This window comes from Canis lupus, chromosome 32, assembly GCF_003254725.2.
Source record: "Canis lupus dingo isolate Sandy chromosome 32, ASM325472v2, whole genome shotgun sequence".
In the NCBI taxonomy this organism is placed as follows: domain Eukaryota; kingdom Metazoa; phylum Chordata; class Mammalia; order Carnivora; family Canidae; genus Canis; species Canis lupus.
The window spans coordinates 37,693,930-37,716,557 of record NC_064274.1 but is presented as its reverse complement, the minus strand read 5'-3'; the positions used below and the strand labels follow the sequence as shown (position 1 = coordinate 37,716,557).

The 22,628-nt window shown below is 35.5% G+C and overlaps 1 protein-coding gene, 1 long non-coding RNA gene and 1 pseudogene across 4 annotated transcripts in view; 2 read left to right on the top strand and 1 right to left on the bottom strand.

The window, feature by feature from the left end:
- METTL14 (methyltransferase 14, N6-adenosine-methyltransferase subunit) overlaps positions 1-20,258 on the bottom strand; it is a 26,575-nt gene extending 6,317 nt beyond the window's left edge. Inside the window, exons 1-8 of one of the 3 annotated variants that reach the window (XM_025465999.3) lie at positions 20,025-20,258; positions 16,051-16,139; positions 15,091-15,178; positions 12,442-12,522; positions 11,998-12,085; positions 7,810-7,900; positions 6,424-6,565; positions 1,567-1,659 (exon numbers count right to left, since the gene is read on the bottom strand). In XM_025465999.3, coding sequence (XP_025321784.1) covers positions 1,567-1,659; positions 6,424-6,565; positions 7,810-7,900; positions 11,998-12,085; positions 12,442-12,522; positions 15,091-15,178; positions 16,051-16,139; positions 20,025-20,090 — 738 coding nt within the window. In that variant the 5' untranslated portion in view covers positions 20,091-20,258. Of the gene's footprint in view, positions 1-1,566; positions 1,660-6,423; positions 6,566-7,809; positions 7,901-11,997; positions 12,086-12,441; positions 12,523-15,090; positions 15,179-16,050; positions 16,140-19,299; positions 19,634-20,024 lie in introns of those variants that run through there. The other 2 variants (XM_025466001.3, XM_049104888.1) reach the window with 2 other exon arrangements.
- Positions 13,112-13,198, top strand: LOC112671768 (U4 spliceosomal RNA; annotated as a pseudogene).
- LOC125754179 (uncharacterized) lies at positions 20,257-22,628 on the top strand. Its single transcript, XR_007407732.1, has 2 exons — positions 20,257-20,479; positions 22,354-22,628. It is a non-coding gene; the product is annotated as an uncharacterized LOC125754179 (long non-coding RNA).

Below are 22,628 nucleotides of genomic sequence, written 5' to 3'. Positions count from 1 at the left end.
ACCCTTTGTGTCCTAGAATGTTATGTAAGAACATGTAACAAGTACTTGCTAATACATTGCTTAGAGTGGCAAATTGAAGGCCTACTGCTGATTAGCTGGTGGGATTAAAAACAAAGGTATGTCCTTGTTTCCCCCCACTCACCGATTTAAGAGGAAAGTAGAGGGGAAATAAGTAAATTGTGCAGTACAATACTGTTGGTACTGTTCATTTCAGGAATGCTCTTACTGTAAAGTGAGAAACATCTCAAAATGAACGTTGGATTTTTATTTTAAAATCTCAAAAATCAAGATCAGTATCTGTTCCTGTTGCCAATTATTTGTTTTACACTGGATATTCATTATACATCACAAGAGTCTAAATCCTCATGCCCTAATCAATTTAACAAAAGCTCAGGAGTATTTCTCATGTTAAATTATTTTTGTAATCATTTTTGGCCAAAATATACTTTCACCAGTATGACAGACTGCTGCATAAACAAATGTGATTAACGCCTCCTAATCATTTTCAACCTAATTTGCCAGTTGGAAGGCAAGCCCAAAGCCAGACGTTACAGCTTATAAAGGGTAAATGCCAATATATCTATAAAAATAGTATGTTTCTATTTTCTTAGCTTTTCCAGAGAATCTTGGAGAAGTGCCAGCAAAAAAATAGATACCCAACTGGAATACAGCTATAGTCTTAACCTTGGGAGTTAATAAATGACGCAAGCAACGATGTTAACCAACAGTCTCAAACTTCTTATTTATATAAAACATACAAAGTAATTGTAGAATTTCAGAATTTCAGCACAAATTTATCTCAATATAATCCTACTTAAATTCTTTATCTGTCAACTGGGCACTTCCTAAAATAAACACGATTAAATGAGATCATTTGCTGTATAACAAGTAATGTTCTAAAAATGAAAGATGTCATATAATAACAAGTGAGGAAACTGAAACCCACCAGAATAAAAATCTCTTTACCCAAAGTTTCACTGCTAGACAGCAGAACTGAGACCAAAACTAAATGAAGCCTTCTAATTCTTAGCCACATGCTTCCATGATTCTTGGATAAAAAAGCATATGCTATTTTGTTTCCATTTAGAAGACAAAATATTACAATAAAGTTCTGAAATACAGTAAATATAAGATGCTTAACATAAATACAGATGTTATGTAACTTCTTTCTCACTCTCATGCAATCATTCAAACCATGTGTTCCAGATGCTGTTATTTTTCCAATTTGATTTGGCTTCTATTTGGAATTTAGGAGTTAACGTTATTCAGAATACTTTTTAGCTACTCATAATGAGCAGTAAATGACACTAAGCAGCCCGTTTTTGAGCTGCAGTTTCAAATGTCTAAACTGTTTTCCTCCTGAAGTTGTAACAAATCGTATTTTGACTTACTGATCCCTTGGGCTAGTTAACTAAAGAGTACTGCCTTTCATGCATTCTTTCTGAACATATTTTTTTCCTTCTGAATATTTAAGCAACTATTCAAGAAACAAAGAAACATCTATCTTCAAACTTTTTATACTTTTTCTTATGAATTTAAAAATCCACTTCAAGAAAACCATCTTACCACTCTTCCAAGGTCCAATCCCTCCCCGGAACCACACCAGAGAAAGATAAATGATCGAGGTGCTGCAATCTCATCAATTTCTAACTTCATTATCTGTAGGAAACCAAAACGATACTGCATAAAAGTATTTTGTTTCCCATTCATCCTAAATCCAAAAGAACCACTGAGATTTATCAAGGCTTTCAGTAGATGTATTCTTTAAATGTACTAATTTTCATTAGAAAATAAATTGTATCCTTACAATTTATCCTGTTTTCTTATTCTATATTAAGAAAACACACACATGCACACACATACACACACTTGATTTTATATAGAGAAAGGTTATGGGGGACCATATTCACAGAATAATGGAATTTTATAAGATATAGCTTGAGAGCAATCCTTTATGATTTACAGAAAAAGAAACAAAAAGAGGTTAAATTACTCCAAAATTAGGGGCAAAATTAAAATGAAATATAACAAATGTTTGGGGAAGAGTTGGTCTCCATTATCTACAAAAGTTCTATATAAAATAAGGGGATCCCTGGGTGGTTCAGTGGTTTAGCGCCTGCCTTTGGTGCAGGGCGCGATCCTGGAGTCCCGGGATCGAGTCTAGCGTTGGGCTCCTGGCATGGAGCCTGCTTCTCCCTCCTCCTGTGTCTCTGCCTCTCTATGTCTATCATAAATAAATAAATAGATAAATCTTAAAAAAAAGTTCTATATAAAATAAGTCAATATGCACATTTCATTATAATACCCACTTTAAGTCTGAAATGCAAAAAAAAAAAAAGTAGTCTAATTTTTCCAAAGAGGACAGACATATAGACGCAAACAGACACATGAAAAGATGCTCAGCATCACTCATCATCAGGGAAATGCTACAATGAGATATCACCTCACACCTGTCAGAATGGCTAAAATTAACAAGACAAGAAACAACAGGTGTTGGCAAGGATGTGGAGAAAGGGGAACCCTCATGCACTGTTGGTGGGAATGCAAACTGGTGCAGCTACTCTGGAAAACAGTGTGGAGGTTCCTCAAAAATTTAAACACAGAACTACCCTACGATCTAGCAATTGTGCTACTACCCAAAGGATACAAAAATACTGATTCAAAGGAGCACATGCACCCCAATGTTTATAGCAGCATTATCAGCTATAGCTAAACTATGGAAAGAGCCCAAATGTCCATCAACTGGTGTATGGATAAAGACGAGGTGGTATATATACAATGGAATATTACTTGGCCATATAAAAGAATGAAATCTTGCCACCTGCAATGACATGGATGGAGCTAGAGTGTATTATGCTAAGTAAAATAAGAGATAGACATATGATTTCATTCATCTTTGGAATTTAGGAAACAAAACAGATGAACACAGAGAAAAAAAAGAGATGAAGCATAAAAAAGACAACTATAGAGAACAAACTTGAGGGTTGCTGGAGGGCAGGGAGGCAGGGGGATGGGTTACATAGGTAATAGGTATTAAGGGGGCACTTGTGATGAGCACCAGGTGTTTTACGTAAGTAATGAATCACTAAATTCTACACCTGAAACTAATATTACCCTGTATGTTAACTAACTGGAATTTAAATAAAAACTTAAAGCAATCATTTTATATGATATTCTTTTTCTTCTGGTTTTCTGCCACAGTTAAGTTTCAAGACCACGGTTCAGGCAAACATTTACGTTTCATTTATTTAAAAAAAAAAATCTTAACTTTAGTAATAGATCCATTTAAGTTATAACCATATCATTTCTAAACTTAATCTAAATAGAAAAACATTATTTGACAGTAATAATGGAAATAAGTTATAATATGTACAAACCTATTGAGTTTTATACTTCTGACTTTTTAAATCTTGCAGTCTCTCATCTAATATTCTCAGAGGCACATGAATAAGTAAATATGTAACACACACACATATTCCCACGTGGTTATACATGAAATAGCTAAAAATAAGTGATAACACACATTAGTGAAGAACATGAAGCAAATTACTCTTTCTGGCATTGCAGTTCTAAATGCTAAGAGCTGGTATTTTAAGTAAGTGCTTACATACTTTATCAAAATGTATTGAGCACTACTGATTCTCTAATGTGAAAGAGAATACTTGTGAAATCCAAACTCTTTTCTCATTTACATTTTATGTATTTTAACTAATGCACTTTCTTTAGGATAGTTTCACATAAAGGTTAAGAACTTAAGGCTCAAGGGCCAGACAGACCATTTCAGTATGCCTGCCAGTGTTGTTCAGTGAAATTAAACTGAAATCAAGAATATGCATATAAAATGAAATTCCTTTATTTCAAAAACTCTATTAGTCTGTCACATATAATTGAAGCTCGTGTGCCTTTATTGACCAAACCTCAGAGAATGGCCAGAGAAAATAAAGTTCAACCTAATTTCAGTTGACCCATGAACAATGAGGGGCTAGTGGCACCAACCCATACCGCCATAGACAATGTTACTATAACTTCTGACTCGCCCAAACTTTACTAATAATTTACTGTTGCCTGGAAGCCTTACTGATAGCATAAACAGTCACCTAACACATATTTTGTATATTATATATATTTTATACTCTATATTTAAAGTAAGCTAGAGAAAAGAAATGTTAATAAAATCATAAGGAAGAGATAATACATTTATGTTACTGCACTGTAAAAAATCCATGTAGAAGTAAAATGATGCAGCTGAAACCCACATTGTTCAAGGATCAACATACTAATCAGACATAATGAGATTTAGTTTTTCAATTTTTTTTTTTTTTTTTTACTAAACTCAAGATTTATAAAGATTGTTTTTATACTAATCAATTTTGATGAGGATATGGTTTAATAGATATTTCTTAAACACTACTGGAAGAAACATAAATTTGTACAACCTATCTGGAAAACTTCTCATCAATAAATATCAAGAGCATTATGTCTTTCACCTTGTTTTTAGAATACTATATACTGTTATCTTTCTGAAGGTCAACAATCAGCACAAATTACATTTACCATCAGAGTATGGAAAAAACTTTTCAAAGTGGTAAGATCCATAAAAATGTAAATAAAAGTGTCAGAGGGAATGAAATGAAAGGAAAAGCTTCGAGGAAAACTGGATGTGTTATCTTGAGGATTAAATAATTATTAATAAGAGTAACTATCATTAACTCAGAGGAGCACATACAAGGATTCAGCAGTTTCCTAAGAAACACCAGCCTTACAGTGTCAGCCCTTTCCTTTCCCTATATCCCCTCTGTGCTCAACAGCTCCTGCCTACTCTCTCCTTGAAATTCCCTATTCCCCTGATCCCTATGATGTTCATACTCTTGGTTTTCCTTATTTATCTTTGACCCATTTTTTTTTACCTCTGTTTTATCTGTGCCCCTAAAAGTTTTCTGAGGCTTTACTGTCAATCCACACATTATCTTAATTAAGACACTATCTCAGGACAAATTTATCTATTCTCACAGATTTGATGTGCTATTCTTCTAAGTCTGTATTTTCACACACAGATCTGTCCTTTGAACGACATATTCCTATTACAACTTCCACATGGATGTCTCACATACACCTCAAAATCAACATATTCAATATGATCTAATTCCTTGAATACAGTTCTTCTTAAATCCACTCTTTAAGTAGTGAAAACTCAACCCACTTACCCCAAGACTGAAATCTTTGAATCATCCTTAACTCTCCGCCCTTAGTCCAATCACTAGATCTCACCATAGCATCTACTAAACATTACTGAATTTATCACCTTTCTATTCTTACTACCATCACCCCAATTCAAGATCCCTTCATCTCCTAACTAGGCTATTCAACAGTCTTCTAACTGCTTTCCATTTTCCAGACTTTTCCTCTAGTCCATCCTCCACACACTAATCTGACCATTTAACTAAACTGGTTAAAACCCTTTAAATACTCCTTAATGTCTTCAGGATAAAAGTTTAAGCTTCTAAGAGGACATCATCTCAAAAAGGTCCCAATCTGTTTTCTAACAACATCAACCTACACACCAGATATTCTTTGCCTCCATCCATTCTGCTCTTACTGTTCTTTCCATTTGGAATCACCAACCCACCCCTTTCATTCTGGTCAATTCCAATGAATCTATTTATAATGTTAATGTGTCACCTCCTCTTTGTTCATGTACCTATCCTCCAAGGCTTGGTCAGTTTTTCTCAGATCATCTTACACAGTTCTCTATTACAGAACTAACAAAATAATAATGCAATTATCTGGTTAGATAAATATTGATTTATCCCATTAAACTATTGTGCTCCTTAAGTTCAGGTACCAGATCTTATTCTTTCTGAATCTCTAGTACCTATCACATTACCTAGCAAAGTGGTATTCAGTAAGTATTTTATATTTTTGTTATTTATCAGTAAAAACAGGTAACTTGATGTAACTAAAGTTATCGGTTTGCTTAATTTATTTAGGAAAATGTAATTTTATTACAATTATACCAAAATTATGTATCTTTTTTATCTATTATACTCTAAGCTTCTTGAAAAGAAACCATCTTTTTTATATCTATGTAATATACTCTAATGTTTACTAAAACTAAGCAAATGCAGAAAGAATTATCAATCATTCTGTTTTTAGACTTTTCTAGCTATACATCAAAGACTTAAAGACTGGAACTGTGAGTCTTCTAGAGACTATTTACTCACTACCTGCTCAATTTCAGTCCCAAAAAGAAGAATCAGACCAAAGATAGTACAATATTTGTCCATGTACCCTGGATCTTCTGCTACATCATATACTATATATTTATGATTCTTAAAAAGGTAGGAATATTTATAATCTTCTCATTAAATAAATATTCATTTGAAAAATAAATAATTAATGACAATGTAGAAAGTTTCATCATACATCATCCCAAGTCCAGCATTTTTCATTAGCAGTGATGCCAGTTTCTCTGTAATATTCTTCTAAAGGGGGTTCCAGAAGAATCACATCAAATTTAGGTGTCAGTTCTCTGATGTCAAAGGCTTCTATATCTGCTTGTAAGTACCTATTTGATTAAGGCATAAAAAGTGACTAAGATTTTCAAATACCTTACAGATGATAGTGAAAGGAATTGCTTAAATATTACTAAACACTATTTACAAAGTAATTATAAACTAATTACTGATATTTTTATGCAGGAGTATCTTTCTTCAGTAGAGACAGTAAACCATCTACCCACACTCTTCTCTAGGAGATGGATATAATCGCACTACAAACTAAAATCATATTCCCCCATGTACATCAAGAATGTACTCTCATTTTTACACTGAAAATCCATAATAGTATGTGAATAAGTCTCTGAGTCCCATTCCATCATCATCTGAATTTTCTAAGGACTATCACATTATTTTTTTCTTAATTATTACGTTAGAAAAACTATTTGTTAGTTTTAAAATCCTCCCTCTAAAAAATTGTTTCTAAAGATGGATATAATTTTATCAGTTTGTTAGTAAAGTTGTTTATATTAATAACCTTTTCTGGCTACCTAGTATAAATTACTACTAGCCTTTACTGAAAGGTTATTTATACATATTACGAAAGTAATTTAAATGTAAAATACTTGAAGAGTAAGATTTTTTTAAATTGGATGAATATTAGAATCTGCCAATACTTTTCTCTGCACATTCAGACTTCTTTCTAGTTCCTCTAATCACTAACAGTATACATTTTAGCAAATTGTTAAATGTATAAAATGTTCAAGGTAAGCGAAATGTGAATTAAGTAGAATCTCCAAAGACTTTCTACACATTTTAAGGAAAATATTCTGTTTAGCGAAGGTTAAAATGAATTTTCATAATCCACTATGTTAAGAATAGTATCTTTGAAAAAAAAATAGTATCTTTGAATGCTGAGTTATAGTTAATTTTTATTTTCTTCTTTCCTTCATCTAAGTTTTCTAAACTCCCTCCAATAAATAGACTGCTTTTTGAGAGAAAAAGTCATTTAAAAACATTTTAAGAAACTCAAGAATACAACAAACATGAATGATTTTTCTAAGAAAAAAACACTTAAAGACACTTTAAGGAAATTATCTAGAAAACTGAAAAAATAAAAATAAAATGGAAACCTACTAGTTTATTGAGCAGTGGAATGTCAAATGAATCTATTTTATCATACAGAATAAAACACAGTATGTTAATCTTATATAGGTGCTGCTGAATTTTTTTCAAACACAAAGGCTACAGGATAAAAAGAATGCTATTGTACGCCTGAGTTGAGAATAAAAAGTAACTGAAAAAACACACTTACATAGGAGGAGTGTTAGATTTAGCTATCAACTCATCCTTCAGCCTGATGAGCTCCCTCAGTTTAGGGTATTCTTCAAATCTGTCAGCCAAACCTGAGGACAAAAAATATTAAGTACTAAATTTCAATACAATTGAAGTTAATAATCAGTGAACTCAAAGGTTATGAGCCCTTCCAAGAAAACAAAACAATACACAAACACTACTTTATTCCTGTGTCCTTTTAAAAAAGTTAATTTTGAGTATTTAAAAAAATTTTCACATATATATATATATATACACACACACACACCTTAATCCCACATGCAAACAAAAACCCAGATGTTCTAAAGCCCAGTCCAAATCAATAAATCATTTAATCTCTCATATTTAAATTAAATTTGCTCACAGAATTAAGTCTAGTCTTTCATTCAGTTCTCAGGGAGAGAAAAAACAACTCCTTTCTATCATGTTTTTCCCTTTTTCCCTTAACTAAAAGGATTCTTTCTTCTTAAGAATCTAGTGATTATTGAGGTTTGTACTTAGCTTCTTAAATAGTTATCAAGGGCAGGGAAAGTATTTTTTTTTCTTATGATTATGTATAGGAAGAAACCGAATAGTTAGAGGTGAGAAAAACACTGCCAATGATCTTAAATTGGCTATGGCTCATGGACACAATCCTGGAACAAATCTAGTAAAGATATGTCCCCTAACAGTAGACTACCTCTCACCTCCAAGACAAGTTGCTTTCTCTACAAGTATTTCTTGTATCAGTATTTGTAATTTTAAAGATTTCACATCTCCAGACCATTATACACCAAATCCTCATACATATTTTCAGGCTTTAAGGTCTTAGGAAACATGTATAAGTGCTATAAAGGGTACTTAAAAACAGGAGATTCACTGTTCCCATGTTCTCAAAACTGTTTTAGATCTCTGAGCTCAGAAGAGATTTTAGGTAAAATAGCATAATCCCTGTTTAAAGAACTGTAGGGAAAAGTAGGTCTTCAAATATCAAAGATTCCTAAAAGCTTTTATTTAGTTTTCTTTTCCCCCATAAGAAACATATTCCTAGCAATATAAATCATGTAAGCATCTTAATTTAAAAACTACAAATACAGATATTAATAAGTTTAATATGAAACTGTAAAAGTGAAAGATTTTATAAAGCCTCCTTAATGAGTGCTTATAAAACAAATTTCAAATAAAACAAGTTTGAAGATTTTATTTTAGTCAAGTTTTAATCACAGTAGAATTGGCTCTCAACCTTCTACAAAACAGAAAGTGCAAGTTTTTCTCAATCCATAATGGTTTCCTAAGCATTTTATCTTTCCTGTGGGGGAAGTAAATATCTTAAAAGCAGAAAGGTGAATACTGGGACATTCAGTTATACAACTATCATAATTTTTTTAAAAAACAGTTTTACTGAAGTATGATTGATATATAAAAAACACACATATTTAATGTACACAATCTGATGAATTCAGACATATGCATATACCTGTGAAATCATCACAACCAAGGTAACAGACATATCCATCACCTCTGAAAGTTTTTCTGTGTTTCTCTGGGTGTGTTTGTATGTGTATATGTGTGTGCGCACATACAACTGTGATAAGAATGCTTAAATAAGATGAGATCTATCTTTAAAAAATTGTTAAAGTTTTATTGACTACAGTCAACAGCACTGCTGACTATAAGGACTATGCTATAAGTAGATCTCTAGAACTAATTTATCTTGCATAACCAAAACCTTTTATTAATTGAATAACAACTCTCTATTTCCCATTCCTCCAGCCCCTGATAACCATTGTTCTCTGCTTCCATGAGTTTGACTGTTTTAGGTACCTCATAAAAGTATAGGTATTTATCATATTACATGTACTATTTTAGGTACCTCTGTAATTATCTGCATATTTGTTCTGTGACTGGCTTATTTCACTTAGCATTATAACTTTTTATGCTATAGCTCAATTTTGCTCATGAAAACATTAAAATCAGTTTCTACTTCAAGAGTAAGATTGCTTACAAGCAACACAGAAAAAAATAAATCAGATTATACCAAAATTAAATTTTTTGTGTGTTGCAAATGATACTACCAGAAAGTGAAAAGACAACCCCACAGAATGGACAAAATATTTCCAAATCATAGGTCTGATAAGAGACTTGAACAGAAAATATATAAAGAACTCTTATAAAGTAATAATAAAAAGACAAATAATCAATTAAAAACTAGGCAAAGCCTTTGGATATTTCTCCAAAGTAGGTATTTATATAGCCATCAAACATATAAAAGATGCCTAAATTAATCACTAGGAAAATGTAAGTCAAAATCCCAACAAAATTACCACTTCATACCCACTAGAATGGCTATAATTAAAAAGACAGACAATAGTAAATGTCAAGCATGGAAAGAAACTGGAACCCTTATACATTGCTGGGAGGAATATAAAATGGTATAGTTGCTTTGAAAAACAACTGTGCAGTTCCTCTAAAAGTTAAACACTGAATTAACATATGACCCAGCAGTTCCACTCCTAGTTACATGCCTAACAGAAATGAAAGCATATGTTCACATAAGAATTTTACATGAATACTCATGAAGCACTGTTTGTAACAGCCAAAAAGTGGAAACCACCCAAATGGATAAACAAAATGCAGTATATACATACAATGGAATATTATTTGGCAGTAAAAATAAACGAAGTACTGGCACATGCCACAACATCAACAATCCTTGAAAACATTGTGCCAAGTGAAAGAAGCCAGATACAAATGCCACACTGTATAATTCCATTACTTGAAATGTCTAGAATAGGCAAATTGTTAGAGATAAAAAGTTAATGGTTACTTAAGGTGAGGGGGCAGATGAGGAGGAAATGGGAACTGACTGCTAATGAATACTGAGTTTCTATAGGGGAAATGAAAATTAGATTGTGGTAATGACTATACAAACTGGATTTCCAAAAAAAAAGGAATTATATCCTTTAAATGGGTGAATTATATGGTATGTGAATTATCTCAATAAAGCTGTTTTTAAAAATGCAGGAGTAATGCATTTGAGGAACTTCTTAGTAGACTGGACAGGGGCTGAGGGAAGAACCTCTGAGCCTGAGGATATCTTAATACAACATTAAAAACTGAAAAGCAAAGAGAAAAAAGAAAAAAGAAGGTTGGAAAATCCAAGGACTATGGGACAACTACAAAAGATGTAACGTGTAATGGAAATAGCTGAAGAACGAGAGAGAGGAACAGAATATTTGAAATAATAATGATTGAGATTTTCCCAAATTAATGTCAGAGAACAAACCAGATTCAGGAAGCTCAGAGAACATCAAGCAGGATAATACTAAAAAAAAAAACAAAAAACCTCTAAACCTACAGCGTATCATTTTCAAACTACAGAAAATCAAAGATAAAGAAAAGATCCTAAAGAAACTAGAGGGAAAAAACACTATGCCTACAAAGAACCAAGAATTATATCCAATTTCTCAGAAACATGAAAGCAAGAAAAGATTAGAGTGAAATATTTAAAGTGTTGGAAGAAACAGAACACCAAACAAGAATTCTATACTCTTTGAGATAAAGACTTTCTTAGGGATCCCTGGGTGGCCCAGCGGTTTGGCGCCTGTCTTTGGCCCAGGGCGCGATCCTGGAGACCCGGGATCGAATCCCACATCGGGCTCCCGGTGCATGAAGCCTGCTTCTCCATCTGCCTGTGTCTCTGCCTTTCTCTCTCTCTCTCTCTCTCTGACTATCATAAATAAATAAAAATTAAAAAAAAAAAAGACTTTCTTAGAAAAATAAAAATTTAGAGAATTTGTTGCCAATAGACTTGCCTTGCAAGAAATGTTAAAAAAAAATTGTTTAGAGAGAAGGAAAAAAATAATATACGGAAGAAAAATCAGATCTACAAAAAGAAAGGAAAAGCATCACAGAGAGAATAAATTAAGGTAAAATAAAAACGCACAAAACCAAACTGAAGAAGGAAGGAAGGAGGAAGGAAGGAAGGAAGGAAGTACACTGCTGGAAGGATAAGGAGGGTATACGGGAAGTATGGAAAATGGAAATGGGAAGCCACGAAAGATTATTTTGGAATTAGAAAAGCCAAGCCAGGGCAAATAATTTTGTTAGAAATAATCCACAAAATGCATAAACTACATGCATGTAATCAAGAGTTAGCAATAGCATATTCCCAACAAATCTAACATACCTACATCCCTGATGAAATTTTGAGGTCTATGTCCAGTGTCTACAAAATGCTGGCAGTAATCATTATGGGGATTTAAACTCTGCGTTCCCTAAAGAAAAAGTCAAAATTAAATTAAGAGCATTTAGTCTAATGGCAGATACACTAACTCTGTACTTTATTTTTTATTATGAGGTCATACGAAATAGAAGTTGATACATAGATTTAAAAAATTATTAATATTTGAAAACACAACTAAAATGACAGTATTAATCTTTAGTAGCTAGACACTGATACAGCATTATCTCATCCTAACCAGCCAAATATCAGAAGACTATTTCAAGAACATTTTATGATTATTTTATAATGATCCCTCAAAAACTGAAAAAATATGGAAAATAATAAGTATTTAAAATCTTTTCATGCATAAAGCTGAAACATGAAGTTATGATATGAAAATTTATTTACCTTAAGAAAAGTACTAGAATCCTTATAAATCTCTTCTTCATATGGCAAATTCTCTTCTTCCTGTTGCATTTCTAATTCATCCTTGGAAAAGGAAGTAGACATTTTATGTATAGGAGGAATATTTTATGTATTCATGATATCTTGAGTATTGAGACTCAATATAAATATTTCATTTCCCTAAGATATTATTTTTCAAATTATCATTAAACTCAAACACTGAAGTCTTTGCATTCTCATCATTATCTAGTTACGTTTACAATAAATAAAAATTTCCTTTTCATTCTTACCAATAAATATCTGTAACTACTGATTTAGTTGACTGAGCTGTCTAGTATTATTTATCTCATCATACTAGAAGTATTAGAATTTAGCTCAAGTCATGAAAGATATGACTACAGATGGGGCAATTTTATTTCTAATCGTATGAAACTGCTATTTTTATAGGTCAAAAATATCAAGAACTGATATGGTTAAAATATACATATTTATATAATCATAATAATAAAATAGAATGATACCAATACAATAATCAGTAATATTTAAGTTGCATATCAGCATATACCAAAATGGAACACACAAAATGGCATTTATGAGATTAGGTAATTTTATCCCTAAACTTCCTAGAGATTTACTGAAACTATGCATTCTTTTCTCTATTAAATACAGTTGCAGCTTTGCGCAGTGGCAGTATCGTAGCCAATGAGGTTTATCCGAGGCGCGATTATTGCTAATTAAATACAGTTGCACAACTAACTTGAAAAAAATCGGGAGGGAACCCTGGGTGGCGCAGTGGGTTTAGTGCCTGCCTTTGGCCCAGGGCGCGATCCTGGAGATCCAGGATCAAATCCCACGTCGGGCTCCCGGTGCATGGAGCCTGCTTCTTCCTCTGCCTATGTCTCTGCCTCTCTCTCTCTCTCTCTCTCTGTGACTATCATAAATAAATAAAAAAATAAAGTTTAAAAAAAAAAAATTCGGGATAGGTTTTTTATCTATTAATAGTCTCTTTTCAACTAACTATTCTAAGTATAGATTTAGAAGTTGTGTTTTTTTCTTCGGCCTTTTCAGAAACGGTTCTACATTGTTGTCTAGCTCATGAGTCCTCAAAATATCTTAATTGCACTACCCTATATAGTAAGTATGGAATAACACAACTCAAAAAGACAGTACTGTAGCCACTCAAAATTTGGTCCAATTATCCAAAGTTTCTGATACATCTACCTCTTTACTCTTACTTAAGAATATTAATGTCCAGTGCTTACTAGGCATTATGCTTTTTATATGTCACCTCTTATATTAAAATGAGGAAACTGAAATAAAGATCTTAATTGAACCGATTACCGAATTACTTCATTTGATTGTGCTTGAATTTATTGCACTCTGAAGATATTGCATGTTTTACAAATTAAAGGTTTGTGGCAACCCTGCCAGCAAGTCTACTGGCACCATTTTTCTGATGGCATCTGTTCACTTCATGTCTCTGTGTCACATTTTGGTAATTCTTGCAAAATTTATAACTTCTTCATTACCATATCTGTTATGGTGATCTATGATCAGTGATCTCTGATGTTACCATTTTAATTGTTTTGGGGCACCATGAACCATGTGCATACAAGATAGTGAACTTAATCCATAAATGTGTTTTCATTGTTTCACCAACTGGTGATTCCTGTGTCTCTCTCCCTCTCCTTGGGCCTCCCTGAGACTTCATATTGAAATTAATAACCCTATAACGTCTTCTAAGTATTCAAGTAAAAGGAAGAATTGTACATTTCCCACTTAAAATCAAAAGTTAAAACTTAAGCTTAATGAGGAAAGCATGTGGAATTCGAGATAGGCCAAAACCTGGGGCTCTTATGCCAAACAGCTAACTTGTGAATACAAAGGAAAAGTTCTTGAAGGAAAAAAAAAATGCTACTTCAGTAAACACACAGATGATAAGAAAAAAATGCTACCTCAGTAAACACACAGATACAAAAAAAGTGAAACAGCCTTATTTCCAATATAGAAAAAGCTTACTGGTCTGAACAGAAGATCAAACTAGCCACAACATTCCTTTCAGGCAAAGCCTAATTTAGAGCAAGGCCCTAACTCTCTTCCATTCTATGAAGGCTGAGAGAGTTAAGGACACTGCATAAGAAAAGTCTGAAGTAAATAAAAGTCGGTTCTGAGGTTTAAGGAAAGAAGACATCTCCATAACATAAAAGCTTAAGGTAAAGCAGCAACAGTGAGGCAAGCAAGGCCCTCCACCAGAAAAAAAAAAAGATTAAAACTTGGTATAAAGCTCAAATAATGGATAGCATTTTTTAGCAATAAAGTATTTTTAAATTAAGGTATACACTTTGTTTAATCAGACATTAATGCTGTTGTACAATTAAAAGACTGTAAGATTGCACAGACATAACTTTTATATGCACTGGGAGACCAAAACTTTCATTTGACTTGGTTTTATTGCAACATTCACTTCATTGTGGTGGTCTGGTACCAAACCTGCAGTATCTCCGAGGTATACCTGTATACATATGCTACTAACAATTCTTTTAGAAAGTTTAAAATTGAGCTTTTCACTATATTTATTTTCCTGGATAAGAATCCATTATTGTAGGGATTTATTTTTTTCTTGATCATAAAATTGCTTTGTTCTCTACTTGCCTTATATTCTTCCATTTTGTCTTCATCGGTTTCTCCTTCATCCTGATACTTACGTTTTGCATTTGGAGCAGAGGTATCATAGGAAGCCCTGAAAAATTAAAACTGGAGTATCACACACAGATATAGAAAGATGTATAAATGGTAGCTATTAATAATATTAAATGACAGTTTATAAAAACAGAACAAGGCACTTTTTTCTGATTAAACGGTATCTATCTATTCATTCAGTTTATAAATCAAAAAAGTCATACATCCTGATTGGTAATTCTGTATTTTATTATTATGAGAAAGCAACCAAATCAGAAACTTAAGTTCATGTAATGGATATATGGCAAAAAGAAACTTCTATATTATGTTACCATTCTAATTTGTCTTAAGAAAAATTGATATTCAAATTAATAACCAGAATACTGAAAAATTCTGAAGTGCTTTCTGAACTACCAATGAAAACTGCTTTTAGGGTAAAGCCTGTTTTTTCTTATAAGAATTTGTAAATATAATTGTTTATTTATGGTATATAAGCTATCCTTAGTCTAACATTCCATTTTCTAACTACTTTATGAATAAGAACTTATTACATTCAGAAAATAAGTATTCATAATTCATGAATACTAAAAACCAGTATTTCTGAAATCTTTTATTTTGATGCCTGTCATTAACAACACACTTCATACCTAGGATTATGTTTATCAAAACAATAACCCAGGGCACCTGGGTGGCTCAGTCAGTTAAGCGCCTGCCTTCAGCTCAGGTCATGATCTGGAGTCTTGGAGATCAAGCTCAGCTTTGGGCTCCCTGCTCAGCAGGGAATCTGCTTGTCCCTTTCCTCTGCCCCTCCCCCTGCTCATGTCCGCCCTCCCTCTTTCTCTTTGCCTCAAATAAAATCTTAAAAAAAAAAACAAAAAACATTCACAATATTCACGTCACTAAAAAAAAAAAAAAAGAAAAAAATTCAACTACCTGCAAGTTTCTCTTGTTTCAGCAATTTCTCTCTGCTCATCTTTGCTATTTAACACAGCACCAATGCTGTCCGCACTTTCGGCTCCCAACTGAGAAAAGACAAAAACCAAAAATTAGATCATAATGCACTGGATAGCCTTCCCAGCTTATGTAGTAACATTTAATATATCAGATATTAAAAAACAAAACAAGGAGCACCTGGGTGGCTCAGTCAGTTAAATGTCTGCCTTTGGCTCAGGTCATGATCCCAGGGTCCAGGGATGGAGCCCCACATTGCAGTTCCCTGCTCAGCAGGGAGTCAGCTTCTCTCCACCCCCCACCCCTGCCCAGCCCCCCTTGTATGTGCCTGTGACTGCGCGTGTGCACTCTCTCAGATAAATAAATAAAATCCTTAAAAAAAACAAAACAAAACAAAAAATCTTAACAACCTCAGCAGGCAAATAGATTAGTTAATTTGCAGGAATAATAGGAAATACCTTGGAACAAAACCATGTTAATTAGGAATAAATTGGAGAGCTAGTGAGCATATTATACTTTCAGTTATATTTGAAATTAAGACAATTTTAGCCAATCTTCTACTTTTTAAGTAAATAATAAAACACAATTTAGTAATAGTAGCAATAACAAAAAAAGCGGCTAACGTATAGGCACTAACACTTTGCATCTGTCAATTCACATATTACACTTTATCCTGTGCTATAATAAATATCCAGTTTTATTCAAGTCTTTTTTTTTTTTAATTTTTATTTATTTATGATAGTCACACAGAGAGAGAGAGAGAGAGAGAGAGAGAGAGAGAGAGAGAGGCAGAGATGCAGGCAGAGGGAGAAGCAGGCTCCATGCACTGGGACCCCAACATGGGACTCGATCCCAGGTCTCCAGGATTGCGCCCTGGGCCAAAGGCAGGCACCAAACCGCTGTGCCACCCAGGGATCCCTATTCAAGTCTTTATACAATGATCTATAGGCACAATACTGAACTTTAATAATTCCTAAAAAGTGGTAATGCAAATTCTGTTTAGCAGTTGGAGAAATTTTGCAAAACAGAACAAATAACTAGTTGAGATAAACTGGCTACAGAGAGTGGGATCAGTTCACGGAAATCTTTAAAAGCCAAACAAACAAGTGTAGAATGCAATTTATAGGCCATGAAGAACCATTTGATATTTTTTAAGTACAAGAAGGGCATGAGGAAATTTGGATTAATTAGTTCCTTTAGCTCAAGAAAGGGAATATACTAAAATATCAGAGCTGCAAGTGGTCTTGTTAGCCTTGATCTTAAACAATTACCACTACCTTTTTAGTCTGCCTACCTTCACAACTCCCCTAAGGAGTTGTGTCACTCCAGTGATACATCTCTACCAGTATATCAACTGTTTCTGATATTTTACTTCTTCCATAAAATCTTAACTCTATTCTCATTAGTTAGAACACACATCTACTTCCTATTGTTAAAATGATTTCTTTCTTCCCATGGCTGACTCTTTCTTCATGTCTCTGATGAGTACAAGTGATTTCCTTAGAGTATATAGAATGGGTAGGCTCCTTCCACTTTTCTTTTTCTCTCATTTCCTTATTCGGATTATAGTACTTAACACAACTTTCAATTATTTATGTTTTACTTTTGCTTACTGTTTATATTGTTTCATAGTCTTTATCGCGACTTTCAATTATTTTATTTTATACTTCAATTATTTTATCTTTACTTTTGTTTACTTCTCAAGTTAACATGTAAACTTCCTAAGGAGATGAACTCTTCTTGCTATCTGTATGTTCAGCAGCTTGCATTATGCCTGACTCACAGCAGATGTTCAATATTTGAATGAGCCAACTAGATTTCCTACATTAGAATATAACGTATACAATAGGACTGCTTTAAGTCAAGATTCTGCTCACATATATAATTGTCCTCTAATGCTCCAAAAAAATTGTGGAATGACTGGAATAAGTAAATCATAGATTTTCTGTTATGGTAGCCCTAAATATATTATTTGAATAATCAGGACAATTTGGTATCCTTTCTATATACAATTTTTTTGGGAATAAAGCTACAGCTAAGTAAAAAGCAGGTGTAAATTGCTGATGTTTATATTCTGTGTAACAGTACGTAAGCAGTGTACTCAACAGTGAGGACAATGTAAGCCAGGTAGAAGAAGAGCCTAAGCCAGAGAGATCAAGATAGCTTTTATTACAAAGTTCTGACCTGAGCTGTGCTCTAGAGGATGGACAGAAATCAGAAAGGAAGGACAATTTAAAAAAAAAATCATAAAGTATATATCACACAAATCACATTCTGGAAGGTAATAAACCAGTCTGTGCTGTTCATAGAGAAAAGCAACTGAAAGAAAGGCTGAAATTAGTTGGTAACGTAGAGGTCTGTTATTGATTATGTCAGATATCTCTACTTAAGGGGAATGGTTCCTAACCAACTAGAAGACCAGGGAACAGCTAGTGTACCTGAAAGAGCATAGGAAAGCCTAAACTGTAGCTTGCAAACTTACAAACTTTGTGGACTTCAGCACGCTAAACTTAAATTATTTGAGCTCTATCTTCTGCATCTAGATCATGCAAATAGCATCTGACTTGCATGACTGAAGGTAATGTGTATTGAAAGCTTGGAAGTGTCTTGATTCATTGAAGGTACTTACTAAACAGCACCCATTATTAAATTTTATGTGCTATGCAAGCTCTTTTAGGGTAAGAAATACTTTTTATTCATAGTTGAATTGTCAGGGGCTACTAGATTCCCTGGTATACAGCAAGACACAATAAGTAATTGTTTATGAATGCATTTTGGGTCCAAGAATTCAAAACTAAAAAAAAAAAAAAATAAGAACCTTACTTGGTGGTAACAAAGCTACTGAACATTGTGAAGACAACATAAAAGAAGCTGGGAAAAAGAAGGCCTGAAAAAGACACCTGATTTGCCCCAGACTGTAATGCCAGAGGGCCATATCTGATTCCAAATTCCCACATTTTAACACTATGCCATAAACCTTTTCATCAGATCTTAAGAGTAGAAGTTCCAAATTTCCATTTACTAAAACCAAGATTCATTACTGAAAAAACAGTAAGATGCCTCATTAAAACCTCGTAGCATGTCTTCCATCACTTTTACGGATATGGATAGTAGGACGGGAAACAGCCTGACTTTAAGGAGAGGTGTACTGCATTTCTGCATGTGTCCTCTCCTAATCAAGTGTTAACTTAGACACGAGAAGCAGCGAAGACAAGCTTTAGAGAGACAAACCTGGGTTCAATTTTCTGGCCTAGCGGTGAGTGACACGAGGCAAAATCTACTTAACCTCTTCAGCCTCAGTCTCATCATTCGGTAAGCGGAGTCAATGCTCCCTATTTCAAGGGTTCGCTGTGACCGCTAGAGTAGAATTCAAATACCAGGGGTGGGGGATGACGACGGTGCCCTACTTAACATAAGAGGGCTGCAACACACAAGATGCACCATCTAAAATTTACACTCAGGCTTCTTCTAATGCAGTCTTGCGACAGGATCCCAGAAAACACTCTAAATCTACTTCGCAAGGAAGCCACGATCTCAAGAATTAGGTGCTGCGAAGAAAGGCAAGAAAGACCATTTAAACAGTGAAGAGACACAGGGTATAACAAATCACGTTCCCTTGCGTGAACTACGGTAATTCGTTTACAAAGACAAAGCAGCTTCGTATCCCCTCACTGAGCCCTGCGCCAGACCCTCGGCGCGCATCCCACGCTGGTTGCTGGAGACCAATCGTGGCGGGAGATCAGCAACAGAAGGACCACGGCACAGAATGGAGAATGTTCGGGGTACTGCGGAAGTTAAGAACAAGAAAGGCAAAGAGGCCTAGGGGTCAGGGTCGCCGGACCTGGAAAGGTATGCACAGCAGCGGGTAGGAAAAGACCGGGAAGAAAAGGGGGGGGGGGGGGGGGGGAGAAGGGAACCGCGCACGCGCATTCTCGAGTCTTCCCTGGGCCGCGGACCTGCTGCGCGAGGAGCTGTCGCCGCAACTTCTGCCGCTCCCGGATCTCCTGCAAGCGGCTGTCCATGTCCCAACACCTGTTTCCCACTGCCCCGAAAAGCTGACAATTAGCGGATAAGTAGCCGCCTTATTTTTCTTCTGAGTCTGTGGAATACAAGATTCGCCGGGACCTTCCGACACCCGGCGTCCCTCAACCTTTCCTCAATAGGTATTTCCGGCTCAGCCAGTATTGGCTCCCCCGAGCCCGGAAGTCCCTCCTCCTCCCGGACGCTCTCGATTTGACGTCGCCGGGAAGCGACCCAATGAGGGACGTTGTGGCGGCGGAGCGTCTCCGAGTCCCTTCTGCCGCCGGGAACTGCGTCGGTCAAAGCCTCTCCGGAGCGCGGCCGTTGCTGGCCTCTCGCTGGCCCGACCTTGGGACGTCAGGCTTCTCCGGTGTATCAGCCTGCGCACGAGGTGTGGACACGTTTTGTGGATTCCCCCTTCCATTAGTTCCCCACCCAGTTGCCGGTTTAAAAATGACCAGAGAGCAGGCTTTTTTTTTTTTTTTTTTAACTGAAAGCACTAACTTGAACTGGAGCGTCCGGTTTGAACCCTGGACTAGCCTTTCCTGGAGGAGTACCCTTGGCTAGTAATGACTCGATCAAACCTCCGTGAGCCCCAGGTTTCTCGTTCGTAGACTGGGAGTTGTAGAAGCGCCTACCTCGCAGGATTGTGACGACTGGAAGAATCAAAGGGTTTGGCACCTAGTGCCATGCACGTGTTTGTTAAGATTTTTAGTATCGCTAGCGTTTCCTTTCGGTCAGGGAGCAACCATCGCATCAGCCTGTGTCCACGCCTCACTAGTCCTTGAGAAGTGTCCTATTTTACCCAAATGCCATGTGGGTACGGCAAAGAGAGAAAGATAGGGATGCTTCTCTTGAGGGAGGTGGGTGGTAGTGAAATGTGGTCTTGGTCCATGTCCTAGACGTCAGAAAAAGTGCTGCGGGCGCTTTTGCTGTTGATACATTTGAAATAACCCTGGGATATGGAAACAGCCTACTGAAGTTAGGGAGATTGTCCTCTCTTCATAGAAAGGCAATAAAGACCAAAGTCGTTTTGTTTTTTTGTTTTTTTTTTGTTTTTTTTTTTTTTAAGATTTTATTTATTCATGAGACACAGAGAGAGAGGCAGAGACACAGGGAGAGGGAGAGGCAGGCTCCATGCAGAGAGCCCGACGTGGGACTGAACCCGGGACTCCGGGATCATTCCCTGGGCTGAAGACAGGCCTAAACCGTTGAGCCACCCGGGCTCCCGAGATCAAAGTCTTAAGTTACTATTATTATCCCGCATATTTGTCCTCTTATTCCATATTCGAAGTAGCAGACGTAGACCAAGGCATCTTGTTGCCTCAAGTTAAATTGGAAATTGTGGCAAGTAATCACCAATATTAGTAACACGTCTTTATTCTCTGAGAGTGGATTTAATTTTTGAGACTTATTAAATTCTCCACATCAAAACCAGGTGACTCAGACTAAGCCAAAAGTGGGCAGGGATAGATTCTACTAATTATCGTGTATTTCTCAAGAACTAGCTGTGAAAGGCAATTTCAAAGGAGCTCTAAAAATCCCTCGAGTAGTGGCAACACGGTTTGAAAGTATTTAACTTTCAAGGGGCCAATGCTTTTTTTTTTTTTTTGAAGAATTTATTTATTCATGAGAGATACAGAGAGAGAGGCAGAGACCTAGGCAGAGGGAGAAGCAGGCTCCCTTCAGGGAGCCTGATGTGGGATTCATTCCCTGGGACTCTGGGGTCACGCCCTGAGCCGAAGGCAGACGCTTAACCACTGAGCCACTCAGGTGACCAGTGAGTCACCCACACGTCAAGGGGCCAATACTTTAAAAGACAGTACTAACTTGTAATATGAATTAAAGTGTTTATCTTTAAAAATCAGTTGCATCTCCTGCCAATCATGTAAGTTGAGTACTGATTTGAACTCTTAAGATAGGATTAAACATTTATTCATTTCAAATACTTATTTAGCATTTTAAATGACAGTTAACTGTGATCTTAGAATATATCAAGTGTCAACGTCTATAAACCAAATAAGTCAGATTTTTTTTGTTTTTTGCTTTTGTAGAGTTTTTTTTTTAATTAATTTATTTGCTTTTGTAGAGCTTACTTATATATGTATTTTTTCTGGTAAAGCGTGGTGTACATTATTTGCCTGTGGTCTTTGAGCCTCACACTCACCTAAACTCTGGCTCTGATGGTGGTTGTTGGTCTGGAAGCCTGCAGACCACATTACTCAGCCTTCCTTATCAAATGACTTTCTGTATGATTCTCCCAAGAAGAAACACAGGCAGAAAATCCTAACGTGGAACATGGGAAAACTGTCGTTCTTTTCTCTCACTCTCTGCATCTGGTATCCAGGGGGACATCTGTGCCCTTTAAAAGTCCCAGAGCGGGGATCCCTGAGTGGCTCAATGGATTAGCTCCTGCCTTCGGCCACAGCGTGATCCTGGAGTCCCGGGATCGTGGATCCCACATTGGGCTCCCTGTGAGGAGCCTGCTTCTCCCTCTGCCTGTGTCTCTGCCTCTCTCTCTCTCTCTCTCTGTGACTATC